Consider the following 21,505-nt stretch of genomic DNA (forward strand, 5'->3'; position numbering starts at 1 on the left):
GTGCGGCAGGGACGGGAGGCAGAGAAGACCTGGACTGACGAGAACCGGCCGACCTGGTCGCGGCTCGATCGCTCCCCGAACCGAAGAACTCTGAACCATCTGAGCCCTGCTGACGCTGTCGCGGCTCCCCGAACTCTGAACCATCTGAGCCCTGCTGACGCTGTCGCGGCTCCCCGAACTCTGAACCATCTGAGCCCTGCTGACGCTGTCGCGGCTCCCCGAACTCTGAACCATCTGAGCCCTGCTGACGCCGTCGCGGCTCCTCGAACTACGAACCTCCGGTGCCTGCTGAGTGACTCGCGGCCCGCTCCTCCAAGAGAATCGGCAGAGATTGCCGAGAGAAGCAACATCCCCTCAGCTCGAGGATCGAGAGCTGTACGCCGGGTACTCCGCAGAGACACTGATTCAAAGACTGTCCCGCTACCCCTTACCTCTCATCACGAGATCGCTGCCGCTTGTGGCACCAATTCTGCACCTGCCTTACGGATCATAAAGATCCCTGACAACTAACGATAAAATCTATTGCCTTACAACGAATTACTGTGTGGTGTCCCTCTATCCGAAGAGAGTAAGCGCAGCGTGTGCGATCCTAGGTACGAGACCCTTCCAGGAAGGGCCTCCCCGCTCTTGCTCGGCCTAACTCTGGGAAAGGTGGGCCTCCGGGTGGTCAGGAACGCATTCCGCAGCCCCCCCGGGGAACGCCTTCCAACAATAATACTCCACTTCCTGGAGTTTAAACTAGTCTAACGCCAGTTGGTATTTTTAGGGCTCGCATTGCTGGGTGTGGGGAGGGGGCAAATTCTAGAGTTGGACCCTGAAGCCCCCTCCCTCAACAATGCTAGTAGCATATTACTCTGTGCAAACGGGTTATGTCATGGTATTTTCTTGTGTACTGCTAATGAAAGGTATTTAAACACAAGCATTTGCAATGCAACAGGTCTCGCATTTACGTAAGTTTAAGCTATTGGCATTGTACATGACAATGCCTATTATTTATGTTTTAAAAATGAAAAAAAAAGTAGTGACATTTGCAATGTCAATAGCTCAAACGCACGTAAATGCGAGACCTAAAGCATTGCAAATGCTTGTTAAATGTCTTCATGACATACCGTGTTTGCTGCGGACTCATTTGTGCTACCAGGCACCAGCACTCCCACTCATTTATTGCTTGAAACGTCATCAAAAAAGAACTGTAAAACCCGTATTTATGTGCGCGTTTCCATTTGGCATGTGGATAAAAATGTGTTTCCGAGGCACACCACTAGATGGCAGGAAAGTACCGCGTACGTAGCATTGATGAGGTGTTGTTTTTATTGCCGTTCTCGTCCATTCGTCTATGCCAGCTTCTGAACGTTAGCATGAGTTAGCCGCAGATGCAAGGCATAATAAAAAGCTTTCGGAGATGCTGGGAATCATCTGAGGATGGCTTCCTTTTTCACAGGTTTAAAGACCTGCCTTTCTGTATGGACGCTGATTTGCACTTATGTTTCTGTTACGTTTGCTTCTGTCTGTGACTGTCTTCTTTCTCTACTGTGCTTCAGGTACAAAGACAGCATTCGCCACACTTCTTGTGATTTTTGGGGGGTTTGTTTTATTAGTTACTTTGTGCTTTAAAGCGGGTCTTCTTCCTGGTAAATAGTCCCATTTTGTATTTAAATAGGAGTGTTTAAGTGTAAGCCTGTTAGATATGTTCTGCATCTGGGCTCATGGCGGTAGCCTGATAACAGACACCAATTGACGAAAATTAAAGTGAATCCTAGTTGGTTATTCACTGTGAATGAGAGACAGAAAAAGCAAATCACATGAATAGGATTAACTTTGTAAAATTTAAAACATGATTTACTTTCTTCAGACATCCGTGGACACAACAGAGGTGTTAGCAGCCACCGGAAGGACCTAGGTGATGACATCTCTTGGCATCAAACGGATAGCCTGAAATATAATTAATTATGCCCATCAGTGCATCCTTTGACCTGGAGCACGTACATGATCTACTGATTATTTCATCTTCTCATGCTTCGCCTGGAAGCGTTTCTTAATAATGCCCTTTTGAGATCCCTATACTTGAGTCTACAATCTAAGATGGCTGCCACTTTTTCCATACACGGGGGATGTATATCCCGTCACCAGATCGTATAATATCCTTTCACTATCATGGCTGTGTGTCAAGTATATCTTTACCAGTAGACTGTCGTGTAATAACAGCCCCTGTGTTAGTAAATAGAATCCAAGTCATGTCGTGTGTGCACACATTTTGTGTCTTGATTTCAAGACTCTCGTGCCCTCTGAAACAAGTCCAGACCAGTACATTTGTTCACAACAAATTGAATAGTCCTATTCTTCCACTTTTTCACATGTCTATAATATTTTCCATTGTACTTGTTACTGATATTCCGCTTGTTTCTAACGCTCAGGTTGGGGGACGGTGCCCAGGAAGATAGTGATTTGTTCAGATCACACAGTGTGTTCAAAGTTTGGCAGCCGGGATTAGAATACTCTGTCCTGATTATAAAATGGCAAAAGGGGACACCTGGAAATAGTTGTAGGGAAAAAGAGGAACAAAGAAAGATTTTGTGAGACACTAAGAAAAAGAGAGAAGAAAGGAAGATGCTAGGGAAATGATGTGTAAGAGGAAATTAATTATGCCGGGGAAGAATACGCTCTTTATAGTGCACTAAACAGTTTTCACAGCTGCTACTTTTCGCCAAGTCTCCTATAAGTCTACTAAGATGGTGGTGCTTCTTTGCTAATTTCAGTTTGTTTTTATGAGGTCTTCTTTGGTATTAATTGGCATTCTTGTTTCCCGGCAGTTTAAAAGCAAATTGTCAATGTGCAAGATCAGGAAACACGTTTGTCACATGGGAGCAACAACTCTGATCCACCTTATGCCACCTCGCATGACACCCATTTCTAGGTGCTTTAACAGGAATATTGAACACCAGAAACAATAGGATCAAGTTTACTTACATAATCAGTAAAAACCAAGCTTTCATTTCTTGACGTATGGATAGAAAAGAGTAACGTGGGTCTTAACACGAGTGTACACACTAAACCACCTGACAGAAACAACGCCCTACATTTTCATAGCTTTCACCCCTCTCAACTGTTGGAGAATTTGCAATATTCACAAATGATGAGAATAAAAATAATTTCTTCCAACACAGACCTCTGTGATGCAGCCATAATTCAAATTAGACAGATACCTACAGAGAGGATATCCCACAACCACAGTGGTGAAAGCAGAAGAACAATTAAATTAAAATATCGTAACGAAATACTAAGCAAACAAACAAAATCAGAAAAGAACCAGATGGTTTTTGTGTCCAAGTTCTTAGCTTTTTTGATGCTCTTGGATTTTGCTATCTTGAAACGTTGGGAGTTATTGCAAGCAGAGCCAGACTTTAAAGCCATATTTGAAACACATGTTCGCGTATACTAGAACAAGAAACTTGAAGGAAGTATTGTCCTTTAAACATAAGATGAACAACTTTAATCATCAAGGTATGAAGAAATGCCTCAATTGTGTTCACTGTAACATCGTCATAGTAAGCAATAATATTATGCATCCTAGAACGGAGGAAAAAGTGATCAAATGCAACACCATGAATTTAGTGAATTTAGTGCATCAAATGCCCTTGCAGTCTTTTATATATTGAAAAAAACTGAAAGGAAATGAAAGATCAGAATAAGTGAACACAAAACCATGGTGGAAGAACGACACAATATTGCGCAATTACGATTCTTGATATAGGAAACTATGACACCAAAGGAAGGTGTAGACCCCAGTAAAATATTGTTGCAGAAAGAAATTAATTGGATAAAAAAATTCAACACTATGACGCTGCTGGAATTGAATGATAAACTGGATATGAGTTGTTTTCTATGAAAAACAAATTCAGTAGGCTTTATGAACATTTAGCCAGTCCTCTGCCAGTCTCATTACATCTCACAGTCAGTAGGTTACGTTTAATTGACATTGTTACACGTACACTATAACCCATAAAAGCAAGAGACACACATGTTGGTCAGTGATTTTATGCATTTTTTATATTGTAATTGAAAGAAAATTCTGATTTATGTGATATAATAGTAGCGATCAATACACATGTATGGAATCAATATGTTTGCGACTAAGAAATGTAGAAGTAGGTCAGCACGTGTACATACATTCTGACAGCTATCCGTGTTGCACACTATATTACTTGTCTTAAGAAACCTGGTACCAAACCTGTTGGGTGACTATTGTTTTAAGATGGCCGCCACAGGAGTGGAGGATTGCATTAGGTTTGTGGTGTGCGTCGTTGATGTTTAAATATTGGACACTTTGGTAAATATCAGCAGATTTGAACGTGAAAGAGGTAGCAGTTGGCAAGTCGCGTGGCTGGTTTGTTGGACTAGAAGCGGTGGTGCATTAGAATACACTGGTAGGTAGCTGCTGAATTTGGCAAATCAGTATTGTATGTTTATCGAGTACAGCTAGCACATGACATTGTTTTTTGTTTAGGCTCGCCCTTTGAATTGAGCGCTTGGCTGAAAGTGATTACTGAAGGTATGTTGAAACCGCATGCAAGCAGCATGGGCTTTGTATTTCTCATAATGACAGGATACTGATAAGTTGTATTTCCACAGAACCATAGGAGGGTGTCGTTCTTTCCTGGAGAATCTTTAAGATTCCGTGTTAATGTGAGTACTCGAGAGAGTATTTAAAGCAGGGCACGGATTAAGGAAATAGGTGTGGTGGTGACACGTTTGTGGTGATTGTCACAGCGGTGTTCATGGTGAGATGTCATTCACTGGTTATTAGAAATGTTCTCACCAGATGGCCCTTAATAGCAGAGGGATCGTTTGATAAATTCACATGGTCAGAACACATACGTAGTGGCGTAGGCACGTAGGAGTGTTTCAGATCATAATGTTGGGGTCAATAGTCCCCATATGACGTTGAAAGTTTTGGCAGGAGAGCCACACACAACTTGTTTTGTTGTTTTCATTTTTGTTTGCAGAAGCCCCTGAAGAAGGGACCACCAGTCCCGAGATGCACGGGGCAACATAAGAACAGGACGGAGTTTATAAAAAAATCATCATCACAACTTGTGTGATAAAATTATGTTTGTTTAATGGGAAATCGATGTTCTTCAAAAGAAGCAACATTGTTAAAAGAACTGTTGTAAATTGGCTGCGATTGGATTAGCATTAGTGGAATCCATCTCGTATTTAGAGGCTCTCTTGTCCATTTTGTGGAATCCATTTTGTATTTCTGGCAGCCATTTCGTTTTCCCTTTGCTCTGTTTAAAGGACTGGCTATACTTAGACTCTGCTACTCTGCACATGCGCAGAAGAGTCTAACTGTCCATGCATCTGTTTTTAGTCTGTAGCTGTCAGGTTGTTTCTACCAGAGTCAGCAACTGCTAGCTCCTCCTTTACTGTTGACTGTGCATTTCTGTATGACCATCTATGTATGTAATTCTCCTATGTGTGCTTGTACCGCCCTCTTTTTTGAGCCCCTGTGTGGGTATAAAAGACCCATGGTTCTTCTACTCTGTGTGCTACTTCAATCAGTACCAAAGGGTGCTGTTTGAATGTGGTTCCACCTCATGAGGTTTATTAAACTCTGTATTTTCTATTCCAGTTTCTGTGCCAACTTCTTCCTATTGGTCTGAGGACTCTGTGCAGAGAAGGGCGAACCCCTTGCACTGGTAGGCCTAGCTGAGGTCACCATCAACAAATTGGCGCCCAACTACTGGGGCTCATCGGTGACTCGGATACCCAAAGGATTGATCGCGAAGAAGGATTGGAATCTCGCTGTGGACGCGATCGCTGCCCAATGAGACCCGAGTCTTGGCAACTACGGCGTTTTTCCTTTCTTTCTGATCTGACCATCCAGGTGGTGCCGGTCCTCGACTGAGATCTCTTCTGTTGATTCGCCGTGCAGTGACCATTTGGTCGATTTTAGAACTTGGCAGTTGGATCCTGGACACCAAGTGATTGGTAAGTGTCCTTCTGTGGCGCTTGCTGTTGGTTTTGATGCCTAGGATTGGTAAGGTAGTTTAGTAACACTTACTGTGGCTTTTGGATTGCGCATTTTGTATTGGCCAACTTGGTTTGTTATGATATATATATATAAGTTGCAACCTATATAGGCAGGTAATGAGGAGAATTTTCTCTATCTGAATTGATTTGAACGGCACATCGTACTAAAGGTACCTTAAGTGCTACTTTGATTATAATACTGCATATTCTGCACTATTTTTGGCATGCCTGTTTTTAGCACACTTCATAGGATGTGTAGCTCTGGTAGTGGTACCAATTTGAATTTGAAACTAGATGAAGCACAACCGGGCCCCCGGAGGGGACGCCTAATAGGGATATGTATATTAAGTATGGTCTTTCTTCTATAATGTACAGCGCATTATGGAATAAAAACACTCGTAAGGATCCTGAGTTGCGTTGGTCTATGTATGGGTCATTTGATTTACGAAAGATTGAGTATCTGGAACAATGTATGTTTAAGCAAAAGACTAGGCAAGAGATGTTTGATTGTGTACGAATGTGGGAGAAAGAAGTGCGTGAACGAATGAAGCGTGAGCAAGCCTTGATTTAAAAAAAAAAAAAGGAACAGCGAAAGAACATGTATGTGAAAGCATTAGAGCTGAAGAACAAAGCAGTTACTTGTATATAATTAGCCGGCTCCCCTAGAGGGGATACTTAACTAGGTTTAGGTATAAAAAAGTATTTATTCTTTGGTGATTAGTACCCCGAGGAGCTAAATATGTACATAGAAAGGATCCTGGTCTGTGCACTTAGTAACATTCATAAGTGGTGATATGCAGAGCGTTTTTTTCTTGGTGTTCTGCCAGCCAAATCTAGTGAATATGACTTACAACTAGTATTTACAAATGGTTTGGTTTAAGTACAGTCTGTGGGCTGTCTTTTGTTTCTGTCCTAAGTGTTGATCTGTGGGTTAAATGTGTGTTTAAATGTCTGTGGTTTGTCATTAGTGGTACTTGTAAGTAGCGATTGCGCTCTTGGTGCAAGAATGGCTAGCCTTAAGTGTTCTGAGTATATGACACCGTTTTGAAAATGTCTGGAATGAGCTCAATGTTTTTTTTTTGTCATCATTCTGTTATGCCAAATATCATTAAAATGAAATAAATTTTAAAAGACTCCAGCAATGAATTATATAATGTATGCTAAATAGCTGCACGCTATCATTAAATTGACAGAGTAAGACACTATACATATGTGCAAATTGCCACAATGTTAAAGATAAAATTAGAATCCACATTTAATAGGAATAAAAAAAGCTTCAAAAAACGAAATTGTGTGTTTTGCACTAGATAAATTACGATACAAAATGTCACAGCATGTATCCTTCTGTATTAGGTATTAAAAGGCATTTACATTATCTGAGTGAATTGGTTGTTGCTGACCCAAAATACACATTACAGAACGACAGATTTGTGCTGGCTGGCAAGGCTGACTTGAAAGGCGTGTGAATTCAACGCCTTTACGTGTCAAGCAGCTGTGTCAGCACATGGGTATTTCTGACTCCGGCCACAGAGAACAGCTGAAGTCAAACACGGTGTAAAATGCGGCATTTCAGACTGCTGTTTTAAAAGTTAGAAATATAGTTTCATTATTTTTGATAAACAGAGGACAGATTGACAGTAGGGATTTATTTTCTTAATGCCTTTTTAAATAAGGATAAGAGTGGTTTTTGATGTTAAATAATAATGACTGTCTTTTAAAAGTGGCGCAGACTTTCAAGTTAAGTTTCTGTTCTTAGGGCTGTGAATGAATGCGTTTTAATATGATAGGCAAGGGATGAAGCTCGCTTTTCATATGTGGACTCATCAAAATGATTAGATTTATTAAAAAAAAAAAATATTATTTTGATTATATAATTTTTTTATTCAAAATAGGTGCATTAAATTCGTTTTTTAATATTTATAATGCCTAATAATGATACTGTGACCTCCTAGCATCCAAATTGAATTTAAGCCATGCTATACAGCAATAGGGGGTCACTTAGATGTGAAATGTCACTTTACCCAGGCGTACAAAACTCATTTTTATAAGGGTATACATTATACATTTCTGATGCCACATCTCTGGGATATGTAGGGGACATTCTGGGGATGACTATTATGCAAAAACATTGTAGGATATTCATTTTTAAGTGCCCTAAACATCAAAGTCGAAATTGAGTAAAATTCACTATTTAAATTAGGTTTCTCCAGTCAGAGCAGCTTTTAAACTGCCTTAGGCTACAGTAAATGCACATATGTAAGCATAAAATGAATAGCTGACATCTATACTGCTAGACAAGCACTCGGCACACTGCTTACAAATATAAATATGTACAAAAAACATCTGAATTGCTGGTAGGCAGGACTGAAGTGGGTTTGCTGTTCTTCTTTCCGTTTCCAGGGTCATTTTGAAATGGGACACCCCCGTGAAAACCTTGCACGCACGATGGGACAGCTGTATAGGTTAAAGGCCGAAGTCCTACATTTAGAAGCCTGCAGGGCTCAGCGCAACGTTTGCTTTGACATTTGAAAGACGAAATGGCAGGGCAGGGACAGAAAGAGGTTTTGCTTACTTTTTTTGGCAAAAGCAAGTTTTTGTTCACTCACATGAATAGATTGCAGAATAATAATGGTATATGTCAGCTTTTATTAAGACAATGGTTCTGTCAGATGTATAGCACTAATGCTTTCAGGGCTGAATTAAGGAAGCAATGGGATTTAGTTTGAATTCATGTGCCCTCGTGTTACACTTGTACATTTGCTAACGGAATATGTTCTTTAGCTAGCTGAATGTGCTATTTAGCTCTTCAGAGTTTGTTTATGCCCAGTTGCTACAAATTGGGGTTGATAGTTTTGACAGAATGAAACCTGTTACAGGTTTCCTACTGTCAAAACTGGTGGGAGGCTAGCTCCTCTACAAATTAAGGGTAGGCAAATGTATGTTTTCTCTCTCTTTTTCTTAATTTCTTTTGAGCCTGTCTAAACTGTCTGTGAAATAGCCATGAGACATTTAATTGGCTATTCAGTAATACTGTTTTAAACATTATTAGCATTAATAAAATGAATAAATACATTTGCTATGTTACTGCCCATCCTGTCTGATGAAATTATGAAAGGATGAGTAGTCTAGATTGTGGTTTCCTTATTTGATCTTTAAGGGGAACTAGCTGTGGGTAGTTTTAGTTCTAAAATTCTCAAGTGATAACACCACTATGGTTTGTTATGCTCATGCTACATACAGTTTTGCAAGGGCATTGCTAGTTTTTATTAGCTAGTCTGTGTAAATAAACTGACAGTCCTTACTAGAGCTGATGTTGCATAGTTTGGATTGTGAAAAGTAGAATGCAGGGAAGATGCCTATGTGATCCTTAGCAAACATTTTTGAGGAAAATATTGTTTTATAGGAGTCTGTGTGTCACAAGATGTTCTGCTGGAGAAAATGTACCCATTATGTTGAAGTTTTTTAGTTCTTTATGTAATAGGATTCCTTGTTAAATTAGCAGTTTTAGATTTTCCTGTTGCTCCTATAACATGAGAGCATGGTCCTAAGCATACAATGTAGGTGCTTTTATTAAGAGAAATCATTTCAGAAGTGTCTGCAGTCTTGTACAAGTAATGCAAAGTCTATGAGTAAAAGTGTAGAACATTTCCTTTTTTCTTGAGGGTCTTTAGATGATTAAGATAGGAATATACAGATGTAAGGATTTGGAGTATGTCTGTATTATTTTTCTCTTTTCCTCAGAATTTAGTAAATGAACACAGAACAAATAATAATGTTTTGATGTAAATTTTAAATGAAAGATAAGTTGTTTTTGAGAAACTTGTGTAAATTGTATTTTGTAGTGACGTGGAGAATTGTACATTAAATACACATAGCTGTGCACACAGATACTCAGGTACATGTTTACTTGATAGATGTTATTGGTTTACCATTCTCACCATTCGCAACTCCTGTAACGCTGAATCTTGTGAAGCGCACATCATCCCCCCTTTAACCCCTTGAGTGCCCATGACGAGATGGTCTCGTCATGGGCCGCGGTTGCGCTGTGCCCATGACGAGACTATCTCGTCATGAGCCCCGCCCGCTAATGAAACGCCCGGCACAGGGCGTGGAAAGGGCGGGGCACTCAAGGGGTTAATCCTGAAATAAAGTGTTAGTAGAGCACTTAAGCCAATGCTCATTCTCACCAAAGTCTCCTTCACTCAAAGCAGATTCCCCGGACTTACACTAGATCTACCTCTTTCCTCATCCTTCTTGACCTCGCTGCAACGGTTAACCATTGTGATTCAGTCGACATCTTCTCTTCTTAAAAGTTGATAACCCCTTACAGTGATTCACCTCCTACCTTTTCAATAGACACAGGCTTTTCTAGATGAAAATCTAAAGGTGTAAGGGCACTCCAGTGACCTGTGGTGTACCTCGGGACTCCTTCTTAACAATGGTCATCATCTTACTGTATGTGGAAACTCTTGGCATAACTTATTGGGCAAGGAAACAAAAAGTGTTACTACCCTGTCATTAACATTTTTTTAAGGAGTAGTAAAGACTATTTTAACATCACATTCTGCACTATCACTTGTACTCAACACTCAAAAATCCTGCTCCGCTGTAATCAGGCGTTGAAGCACACCGGGGAGGCATTCGGCCTCTCTGGTGGGGGTCCAGTGATGAAGCATGTCACCAACCAGGTTGGTGAGTGAGGACCCTTTTAAAAAATATGACTGATTGTTGTTCCCTTGGCATTCTGGCTTCACTCTTTTGTTGTTTATACAAGGAAACAAAAAGGCACCAGTACATGGATGATACTATGCTCTACTTAAAGATCTGGTATAGATAGGCATTGACTCCTTGAAGGATGACCTAGCACTCTTGGTTGTCATAAACGTATTTGAAAATGAACTAGTGCAAACAATTAATCATCTGAAGTACAAAACTGTCTTATAGTAATACACCCTGGAAGCTTTACCTCTCATCACGAGCACAGCACCCGATGTCTTGGATCCCACTTTGACACCAGACTCGGCTTCAAGACTCCTATCGCCAAGGAGGGCCAAACTGCATGATACTGATTCTCTGGCGCCTGCAAAACTCTGTTCCCGCCAAGATCAATGTTTATCTCCTAAACCCTGCTTCGGAATTTTTTTTCCTTGCTTCTGTATGACGTGCTTTACTGCATTTCTTCAATTGCAAAACACACACTGTAAAAGGATAGAAGCCTTTTGCAGCAGCTACCGTCTTTCCCAACTACCTCTGAAGATTTGAGTGCGAGCATTTATAATGTCAGACACTTTAACAATATTTGTCGAGATGGTAATTTGGGAGAAAACGTTGCTGATTTAGCTAATGAGGGCTGACCTATTTATTTTGTGCGGATGAGGGGCTTTAATAGAATTTGCAAATGCGATGTCATTTTATCACATTTTATGTAAAGTGTATTACTTATTGTTGACTACCGCAAAGTTTTTTTCTTGTCTGCATGGGTTGGTACGGGCCAGAAGATCCTGTATCATGTGAGATTATTAGAGGCTCAGGAGGTTAATTCATGTACATAATCCCATTTTAGTAATGAATAATATACTATATTAACATGTTATTTTAATCTGAATTGTACTTTTTATGATCAATGTTTTAAATGGATCGAATAAAGTGAACATTGAAATTGGGAGAAGGCCACATGCGAAATTGTCCATCTCTCAGGCATGTCAGTATGTTTTTTTTGTTTGTTTTCTTTTTGTTCGGGGTCTCTCTGCTCTTACTGTATCAACGCTCCTTAGTCCTTCAGCAGAAAGGTGTGTGTTCCTTGAATCTTGCTAAATCTCTTTTATATGTAGTTGTTGGTCTGTAAGGTAACAGAGCACGCCATGTTTTTCTTGCAGTGGGAAAATGCCTGAACCGGATTATGTCGTGTTGACAGAGTGGTTTGACTGGATCATGAAGAACATGCCTATTTCCGTCGATCTGATAGGTAACATAGAATATTTGCCAATATCTGCTAATGCATCCATGCAGTCGTGTCTAATATTGTGCCACATGTGTTTCCGAGTCTGGCCCAGAATTTATCAAGTGCAATGCAGTCTTTATAGCTACAGTGCTCAATGGGCTTGCCATGTGTATTGTATTATTTAAATAGAAATCCAGAATTTGTAGGTAAGTGATAGTGTGCATTATCAAAGAGCAGCCCTAAAAATATCAGTGCAGGTTGTCCTCCTCTGCCCCGGTACATCATCTGTGGAAATAACTGTATTGACTGGTGAGGTCAGCTTCCTGCAGCAAACAGATGGATGTGTGATCCTTCTCAGCCTCCACAGGCCTGGGAGCATGTGTTTGCAGCTTTTTCTATCTCTGACACACTCCATAAACTCCTATGATTGGGCGCTAGAAACTGAGCCTCTCTGTTTCATCCCACTATGGCCACATCAGATGTGCTTCTTGGAGTAAACTTTTTGCAGACTGCTAATAAAATGTGAGAACTGTAAAAAACAAAAAAAAACTCTTTCTTGTGACAAGATATGTGCTAAAAAGTAATCCTTGTGCAGAAACTACAAACATCCAATTTATTATTTTCGCATCGCATTTGCTCTATTCCAGTAACAATCTTTTTCTTCTTTGCTCCTCGTTTCTGTGGTTTGCAGTTGGTCTATCACTGTCTCTCTTTACCACCATGTCTCTGTCAGTATCACAACCTCCTTCCCTCTTGATTTCTCTATCAGCTGCGCACAGGCCCCCCTTCTCTTGTCTTCGTTGTCTGTCTTTTTCAGTTAGTCAAAATCTATTGTCTTTTTAGGTCTGGCTAAAGATGGCTTTAGTTGTCACATGTCATACCTTCTCATCCCGTACATCACACAACATACTCTTACAGAAAAGGGCTTTTGGTCAGCCCTCTTCAGACATTGACCTTTTTTGGCAAGATCACTTACAGCATTGGATCAATAGACTGCTGTGAGAAAGTGGGCTGTTGATTGAGGGTGATCTGAGCCCTTCTTAACCAGCAGCCACAATTGTTGTCAGGGTGAACTGAAATTAACTTGTTCTTAACCCTCTGGTATCTTGGCACAAAAGCAGGCAGGCTTATGTTATAGGCAATGTGCAAAATATTTATGCAGCACTTTAACAGTAATAAAGTAAAACCGCAACTCAATGAAAATCTTAGCCCCAACTGCTGCACATCTAGTTGTGTGAGACCGGGGCAGAGTCGAAAGTTATGGCCCAACGCGATGGAGCGTGGTTTGGATACACAAAGTGGATTGGGACTGGTCTCCGCTTATCTTCAGACTTTGACAAATTTTTGAAAAAAAATGTTTGAGAAGGTAAAGTTCAGCGGGGCAAGGCAGCTGGTGGTGTCCGAGGAGAGTCTCTTTTTTGGGAAGTCGAAAAGTACCAGCGGGACAAAGCTGCAGGCTGTAGCTGACAAGGTCTCCATGAGGCCAGATACCCTCCTACAAGGAGCCGCTGAATAAGATTTGCTGCTGCGTAGAAGAACATACCGGGAGCTGCTGCGAAGTCAGGTTAACCAGAAATGCTCCTTGGGCTGATTATCGGGCAGGTGGGTGCCCGTCTCCTCTCGGTTCTCAGAGCACTTTTTGGCAGAAAATATTCTAAGTTCAAAGTTTTGGATTTGGGCTATCAGGGCACCTATAACACCACTTTCAAGAGTCTGTGACTGGAGGGGTAACAACTGGAGCGTTTGGGCGCACTCAGGCTCTGCCCAGCCACAGGTTCATGCTGGTTGGAGGCTTTTCCGTACCCGAGGCTCTGATCAGGAGGCCGTCCAACTAGCCTTGTAATCACTCTGGAAGTCTTAGGTTCGAGCAGGAAAGCAGGTCTCAAACAAAAGTGCAGTCCTAAGAGGGCGCAAGGCAGGCTTCATGCAGCAGGGCAGTCCTCTCGGTGCAGTAGGGCAGTCCTCTGAAGTACACATCAGGCCACAGGCAGAAGGGAATTCCTCTTGAGAGGCCTACTGTAGGTCCAGAAGTGAACTAAAGAGTGGATCTGAGGGTCCTATTTTTATACCTGGTGCCAGTTTTGTGGAAGAAACATATGGAGTTTTACCCTCACAGAAGTGAAGTGTCTGGAATTACCTGCTTCCTTGTCCTGGTCCTGGTCTATCTGGGGGCACAATAGGCTAGTGTAAAGTTCTTTGTGTGTGGCTGCGACAGTCTATGAAGGGCAAGTGGAGCTGTGCACAGCTCTGCCCCCTCATCCAGCTTGGATAGCCCATCCTGCCAACACCCAGTCCCTTTATTGTGTGTCTGTCTGGGAGGAATACACAAAGGCTTACTACCAACTACAGATGGTCATGTGACCCAGGAAACCAACTGCAGGCATTAAATGGTTAGGCCAAGAAAATACCAACCTTCTAAAAATGCCATTTTCAGAATTGGGACTTAAAATCAGACGTTATCATTAAAGAGGATTTTAAATTACAAACATGATAGGTTTACCTACTCCCAAACAAAAGGTACCACTTATTACGTGTGATAAGGAAACCCACAGTTATCCTATGGGAGAGGTAGGCCTTATAGTAGTGAAAAACAAGTTTGTGAGTTTTTCACTACTTAGATATGTGAAACTTTAAAGTACATGTCCTACTTTTCAAATAAAATGCACCCTTCCCTATGGGCTGTTTAGGACTACCTTAAGGGTGACATGTGTAATAACAAGGGAGTTTTAGGCTTGGAAAGGGGTTTATTTTGACAAGTCGAATTAGCAGTTTAACACTGCATACAGGCTGTAATGCAGGCCTGGGACATGTTTTGAGGGGCTACGTCAGCAGGTTACACCATGTGTGCTGCAGGCCCACTAGTAGCAATTAATTTACCAGCACTGCATATATGATATACCACTTTACTATTGACTTATAAGTACATTAAATATGCCAGTCAGGTGTAAGCCCATTCTCCCACGTTTTAGGGCATGAGCACACACACTTTAGCACTGGCTAGCATTGATGAAGTGCACAGAGTCCCAAGGCCAACAAAATCAAATTTAGCAACATAGGAGGGGAGAAGGCAAAAGGGTTGGGGGAAGACCACCCTAAGGCTGACCGGTCTAACAACTGCCCATAAACTTTTAGATCAGCCCGTGGCTTTTGGCGGATCTCCCAGTACTTTTTAGCTGTGCAGATTTCATTATCTCACACACATAAAATGGTATTAATTCTATAGGCATTGGGAGTACACATTTACATCGATAAAAATCGTACAGCGCTCAGCCTCTCGAAGTAAGAGAATTTCACATTGAAGATGCCACATTAGAGCAAAAGGTAGGAACCCTCCTGATTGCCTGAAGTTAGGCATTGCGGCACAAGATATTTATGCACCATCCCGTCTCCTTGAAACTCTTTTTTGTGCCAACATTTTTTGCGACTGTTCAGCTGCAGGAGCAGCTATGAGGCGCATGTTGCAGCTTCAGCTTTTTTTTAACCTATTAATTTTTTTTTTTCAGAAATCATACCTGTACTTCCGTTAGGGGTCAGGAACACCCACCTGCTTGATGTGTTTACTGAGGCCCATGCTTGGAGACCAGTTGCATCCAAACGTGGCGACCCTTGCGTCCCAGCTCCCTCTCAGAGGGCAGCAGTGAGGTTCATAACATTTCAGGCCACAGCATGTAGCGAGGAGGGGACTGGAAGTCAACAGTTCCCTCTCTTTAGTAGTGGCTACATTTAATGATGGCCACCTTGTTACCACAGAGAAGAATAAGCCATCATGCAAAAGGCGGGTCTTTCCCCAATTCCAAGCAGTCCAATGTGAGAGGATAGAGACTGGAGTCAACCTCTACACTACAGGGGGAAGAACCAGGCGCGCAACACCCATTGAACTCATAGAGAAATCCCAGTACCCTATTAAAAGAGCACGGAGACTCTGAAATTGTTAAAAACATTACACACGATAGAAATGCTATACGACTGCTGATAAGTAACAGTTACTCTTAAATCCTTGTGGAACTTACAATTCTGACAATTTATCCTGGTGTATTTTAGGATGAGAATGACTAACTTTAACTCCACCCTTGCGCACCACTGCTTTCTACACTTATTTCTTTTTTTATTAATATTTCTTTTAATTTTGAACATTCCTAATTTAAGATTTCTTCTTCGTACACGCCGACGGCAGCCCTGCTACTGAACAGAGGGTTTGCGTTTACGCCAGCAAAGACTTGGTTGCTGGCAAGAGGGACTCACTTAGCCCCCAAAGAGTGGTTTTACCATACCACATCGTCATTCTTCATTAAGGATTTATGACTTATACACACAAGATCCACACTTAAGAAAATAATTCTGGAATACACGAAATCTTGGACACAGTAATCACTGTTGCCCTTTACTGGGCAAATATCACTGGAGTACTAGAACCCATTCCGGGTCGGAAATACAACCGGAATTGAGGATCCATACAAAGAGATTAGAGCCCTGAAGAAGTCGTTGCGCACAACAATTAAGCGCGACGAAACAAGTGTTGGCTAAGGATCTCAAGATTACACACACACCTCACCATTTTGTGTCATGGGGACATTAACTGAACTAGTCTGTGATTGTTTCCATCTGTGAATTGTTACAATCTCTGAGTGCCTACATGAACTACCCCTGACCCAGCCAACTTCTACATTATATATGTCCTGCACTTCCTTTCCTTCAGTCGGTTCCAACCCACTCAAGCTTGGTACTGGGGAGTCCAATTCCTCAGGAGTCGCCAGACTCTGTAGCATCCCAGCCCATACTAGGCAGTCTTTCTCTGCAAATCATCCTCCCTCTCCTTCTTCATGCGCCTCTCCTCGGCCAGTGTCCATTCAGGCCCATTTCTGGTCCATGCTGATAATGTAGGGCTTGAGGCAGAAATCCGGCTAATAGCAATCCACCTCTTGGCCAATAATATCCTCCGCTGCATAAATCTGGATCATACCTTTCCATCTTTAGGACATGAGATTACCCCCAATAAACAATATTGTATAGTGATGTCTAGTCAGATACAGGTCACCTGCTTTAAATATTGAACAATGTTCGTTCAATATTGTATTACTGCAACAAACTCCAAATAATGTGTATAAACCCTGTGCCCTCTACTCCACACCTGGGATACTCGTCTGAGCTGCCCGTGTAGATAGTACATAACCTTGTAGTTGATAGTAAGTACGGTGTAACACGTAAAAGTGAACAAACCTAAATCTGGCATTGCCAGAAACTCCCTTACCAATGCGCAGGTCTCATTGTAGTCCCCATCAGATAATGGTACCAAGAGATCCACCTCCCATTTAGGTCAAGCGGGCAATGCAGTTTGAACTCTCTTTTTTCAAGGCCTCCTAGAGATCGGACACCAGTCGCCTCGAGGAGTTCATATCTAATATCAGTCCTAGCATGTGTTTTCTTGGCCAAATTCTCTTGCTGTTTGTCAGTTTGGCAAACTGCAGGAATTGTCCTGCCACTACACCAAACGTTTCTTGTGCATCTTCAAAGGTAATACAGCTATTGCCTGGATCGAGATCCACCAGTCTCTCACATCCCCCTATTGGGAGCTCCCTAGAAAAGTGATGATTTGCACATTATCATCTTGACTGTCATCTCCCATGCCATAGATACCTGCTGCACTATATAGGAGCAGTGTTTATCTTGTTGGGCTCCCACCATCAATATCCCGGGCAGACCCTCTAATCAGGGAACCCTTCAAACAGTGTTTTTCCCAATTATCCCTGTCTGCACACCATCTGGCAGCATGTTGGAGAAGTGCCGTCAAATAGTACAATTCCAGATCGAAAGGTCAAGGCCATCTTCTGCAGCATCCAGTTTTTCAAATCTCCATCCCCACCCTACGTCTATTGCCTTCCCACGTCAAGGAGGTTAATAGATTTCATATTTCTTTAAATGCGCGACTATGTATCAGGCATTGTGAGTTCTGGAGGACATACGAACAGCAGCGGAGGGATACCATTTTTGCCACTGAGATCCTGCCTGTCACTGAAACTGACAATTTATTCCAAAACCCTGCTGAAGCCTTCAGACTCATTTAGCACTCTGCACATGTTCTAAGCATGTTGTCTGTCTGCTATGTGCATCACCTGTATCCAAAGTTTCTGAATTTTGTTTTTTCCCACCTCAAGCCCAGGTTCAGTAAGTTCTCTAACTTACTGCCCTCTAGTCCTGCAAGTGGGAATACCAGAGACTTCTCATGGTTGACATAGAGACCAGAGGCTCTACTAAACCAGTGCAGTTTCACCAATAACTTTGGCACTGTGGTCAGTGGTTGTTGCAGACATACAAGAGCGTCATCTACATACACCGAGACAATAGGTTCTGTTATCCCGACCCGAATACTCCATTGTCCAATCAATGCCCGAAGAGGGCTCGCCACGGACTCCATTGCAAGAGCAAGTACGAGTAGGGAGAGCGGGCATCCCTGACTCATACCCCTCTCAATAACCCAGCCATCTGGTATACAACCTCCAGACCTGACCCTGGCCGTGGGACACGAGTGGGGAAGAAAACCCAGCTGAGAAAATTAGGTCTGAATTCCATCCTCTTCAGCACCTCCCACATATACCCTCAATCCAGTGTGATGAATGCCTTTCTAATAGCCAAGGCAACCAGTACCCCCTCTAAGTCAGTGCCCTGACTACAATTCATTACATGTGTGAGTCTCTAGATAGTCATGAGGGTACATCTCTCCAGAATGAAGCCACATTAGCTTGCCCGAACAAAAGCATCAACCACCCTCCCGCAGTCCATTAGCCAGTGATTTAGACAAAACCATGGCATCCATGTTAATCGTTGACCCCGGACTATAAGACCTTAATTGTGTGAGATCTCTGTTGGGTGTAGGCATCATAACTATATGCTGTTCTTGCATGGATTTGAACAAATTTACCTCGATTCTGGAATATATCTAACAACCTATTTGTGAGTTTCTCCTTGTGTACCTGATAGAAGTCCGGTGAGAGCCCGTCTCTACCTGTGGCTTTATTTTTGGGTACGTCCTTCATAGCCTCCAGTAGTTCCTCTCCAGTAAGCTCCATTTCCAGGTTCATCATCTGTTCCCAGTGAAGCTTTGGGAGTACGATCCAGTTTAGAAATTCTTCAATATCGATATAAGTCGGACAGGTGAGGATATAATGCTTTATTTATTGTGGCTTGGGTTACCACAATCTCTCCACATTCATCCGCCACTGCTAACCCAGAGTATAGATTTTATCTGACCAGGCTGAGATTGAAAACGATCCACTTTTTAGTGGCCTTTCCTGTAGAAGGCACTTGGTATGCTTCCCTTCCACGTTACCCATGTGACGCTGCCTCTACCCAACCCACTGTGCACCTTATGCTCTTTTGCACTGTGTACTATACCCTCAGAATGCCTTTTTTACTTCCAGTTCTTCTGCACCCAACATTTGCACTGCTGTACTCCGTTATATTGTTGCTGCTATTAAATTGAGAAAGAATTATGCACTTTAATTACCTCATGAGATGGCTTTTTATTATGTTGTTTTTTTTCTTTTAAAATTATGTAAATTATTTATGTTTTAATTTTAATGAAAATGTTTTTTAACCTTGTGCTTTTATGGTCTTCTATATTAGGCCGAATAAAGATAATTTTGACTTTGACTTGGGCAGCTGTCATTGTATGGACGAATTGCTGGGCAAGTGGCAGGTAGTTGGCTGGATGTTGCAGAAGCAGAGAGGTGTGAGGGGCAGACACATTATTATAACTACACTTTCATACACTTAAAGTGCCCTGTAAAAGTCAGGAAGCTTGAAACTCACTAGATGAATAAGAGCTGTCAAAGGGTAAGTGGCTCCTGGTGAGACCCACTAAAACTCTCCGCACTGATCGCCATTAAAAAGCAGATGAGGTTACTACAGTGATTAAGAACAGGGTTGTACTGACAAGGAAGGTTCCAGGAGTGGAGCTTCATGTCCACTGGGTGACAGGGGCATATGGAACCTCTGCAGCGCTTCATTAATAAACTTGAGTCCTGAATTCTGACGGGTAGGAGGCACGTCCAACCTTTGGGAATGTAATGTAAATTGCAAACCCCTAGGAATATGGGAGCCCCTAATAAACATCCATTGAAGAGCCCAGGTATTTATAGTGGGCCTACCTCCAGGAGAGACACCAGTCGAGATACAGGTTGTGGTTGCTAGTCTGCTAAATAACTTGCTGAAGGATCAAGAGGATTCTACGGTGGCCATGATTGACAGGACCGGCAGGCTGCACATTAAGGTTCAATCTGAGATGAATAACGCAGTGTAGTAGGACAGTTAGCCCTAGTATTGCCATTAGCTAATTTGCTGCCACTGTCGCGAGTAACCGTATGGAGTCTGCCCGCAGTAATTCCGATATTGAAGTTTTGAGAAACAACGTTAGGGCTTCACGCATCACTGAAGGGTCTTCTCACAGCGAAAGTTACCACTTACCCACTCTCCCAGTAAGCTCAACTTCCAACAAAATAAAGATAGAAACCAGTATCATCTCCTGGAATATTGCGGGGTTGCGTGCTAAGATTTTAAATCCACTATGGTGTGAGTTTATAGATAGCACTGATATCTTGTGTCTACAAGAAACATGGGAGCTGGAGCCAGTGCATATCACTGGCTACATGACTTTCAACAACCCTGCGGTGAAGGGTTTGGGAGGAAGGCCTAAGGGAGGGTTGTGCTTGTATATTTCTAACTTGCTAGTGCTGGACAAGATTCTCTTTTGTGCTGGGGATTTCTATTCTCAGATTATTTAATTGTACATAAAAAGCTCAAAGAGAGTGCTCATGGTAAATTTCTATAATAATGTTCCTGCAGGAGAGTTGGGGATGGAGCGTTTAAGGATTGGTGAGGCTCTGGATGCTATCCGTTACTCGAGCTCTATGGACACTGTGATTATTCTGCTGGGGGATTTTACCTGCGCTTTGTGTAAATCAGCTAATTTGAAAATATGTGGTATTCACTCGGATGAAGGGGTCCACAACTGTCATTTTTCACACACAAAGGCTGGGGACCTCTTTAATGAATTAATGTCCCGATATGACCTGGGATTTGTGAATGAACTTGTTCCCACCCCAGTGATTATGTCCCTGACTTTTAACGGTAGAGGCCTTGTCTCCACCATCGACTTCATTCTGGTTTCATATTCCCTTGCCCCGAGCTTGTTATCATTTATGATAGGGACCATTGCACTGAGTGATCATTATCCGCTTTGTCTGCCGAAAGCTCTGTGAGGAAGAACCAAGCGAACCGGGTGATGGGTACCTTAGAGTTGAATAAAATTAATGGGTATGCCCTTCGCTGGTCTTATGTTGAACCTGAGGTATTGCCCAAACAGCTCATTCTATCCTGTAAAACTGCTTTTGACATCTGTTTGAATGAGCTTTCCACTGCAAATGACATAGTGCACTCCTTCCTTGAGATAACTAAAGAGCTTAGGAGCTTACTGAGTATACAGTGCCGAAAAGGGCTGAAAATCCCTGGCTGGTTTAATAGTGCTTGTACTAAGGCTTA

General features: G+C 42.1%; 1 protein-coding gene across 2 annotated transcripts in view; it reads left to right on the forward strand.

The window, feature by feature from the left end:
* TK2 (thymidine kinase 2) overlaps positions 1-21,505 on the forward strand; it is a 246,922-nt gene that overhangs the window by 135,213 nt on the left and 90,204 nt on the right. For both annotated transcript variants that reach the window (XM_085640007.1, XM_085640006.1), the window contains exon 7: positions 11,907-11,995. In XM_085640007.1, the coding sequence (XP_085496133.1) occupies positions 11,907-11,995 (89 nt within the window). The remainder of the gene's footprint in view (positions 1-11,906; positions 11,996-21,505) is intronic.

Source organism: Triturus cristatus, chromosome 12, assembly GCF_964204655.1.
Source record: "Triturus cristatus chromosome 12, aTriCri1.1, whole genome shotgun sequence".
Classification (NCBI taxonomy): domain Eukaryota; kingdom Metazoa; phylum Chordata; class Amphibia; order Caudata; family Salamandridae; genus Triturus; species Triturus cristatus.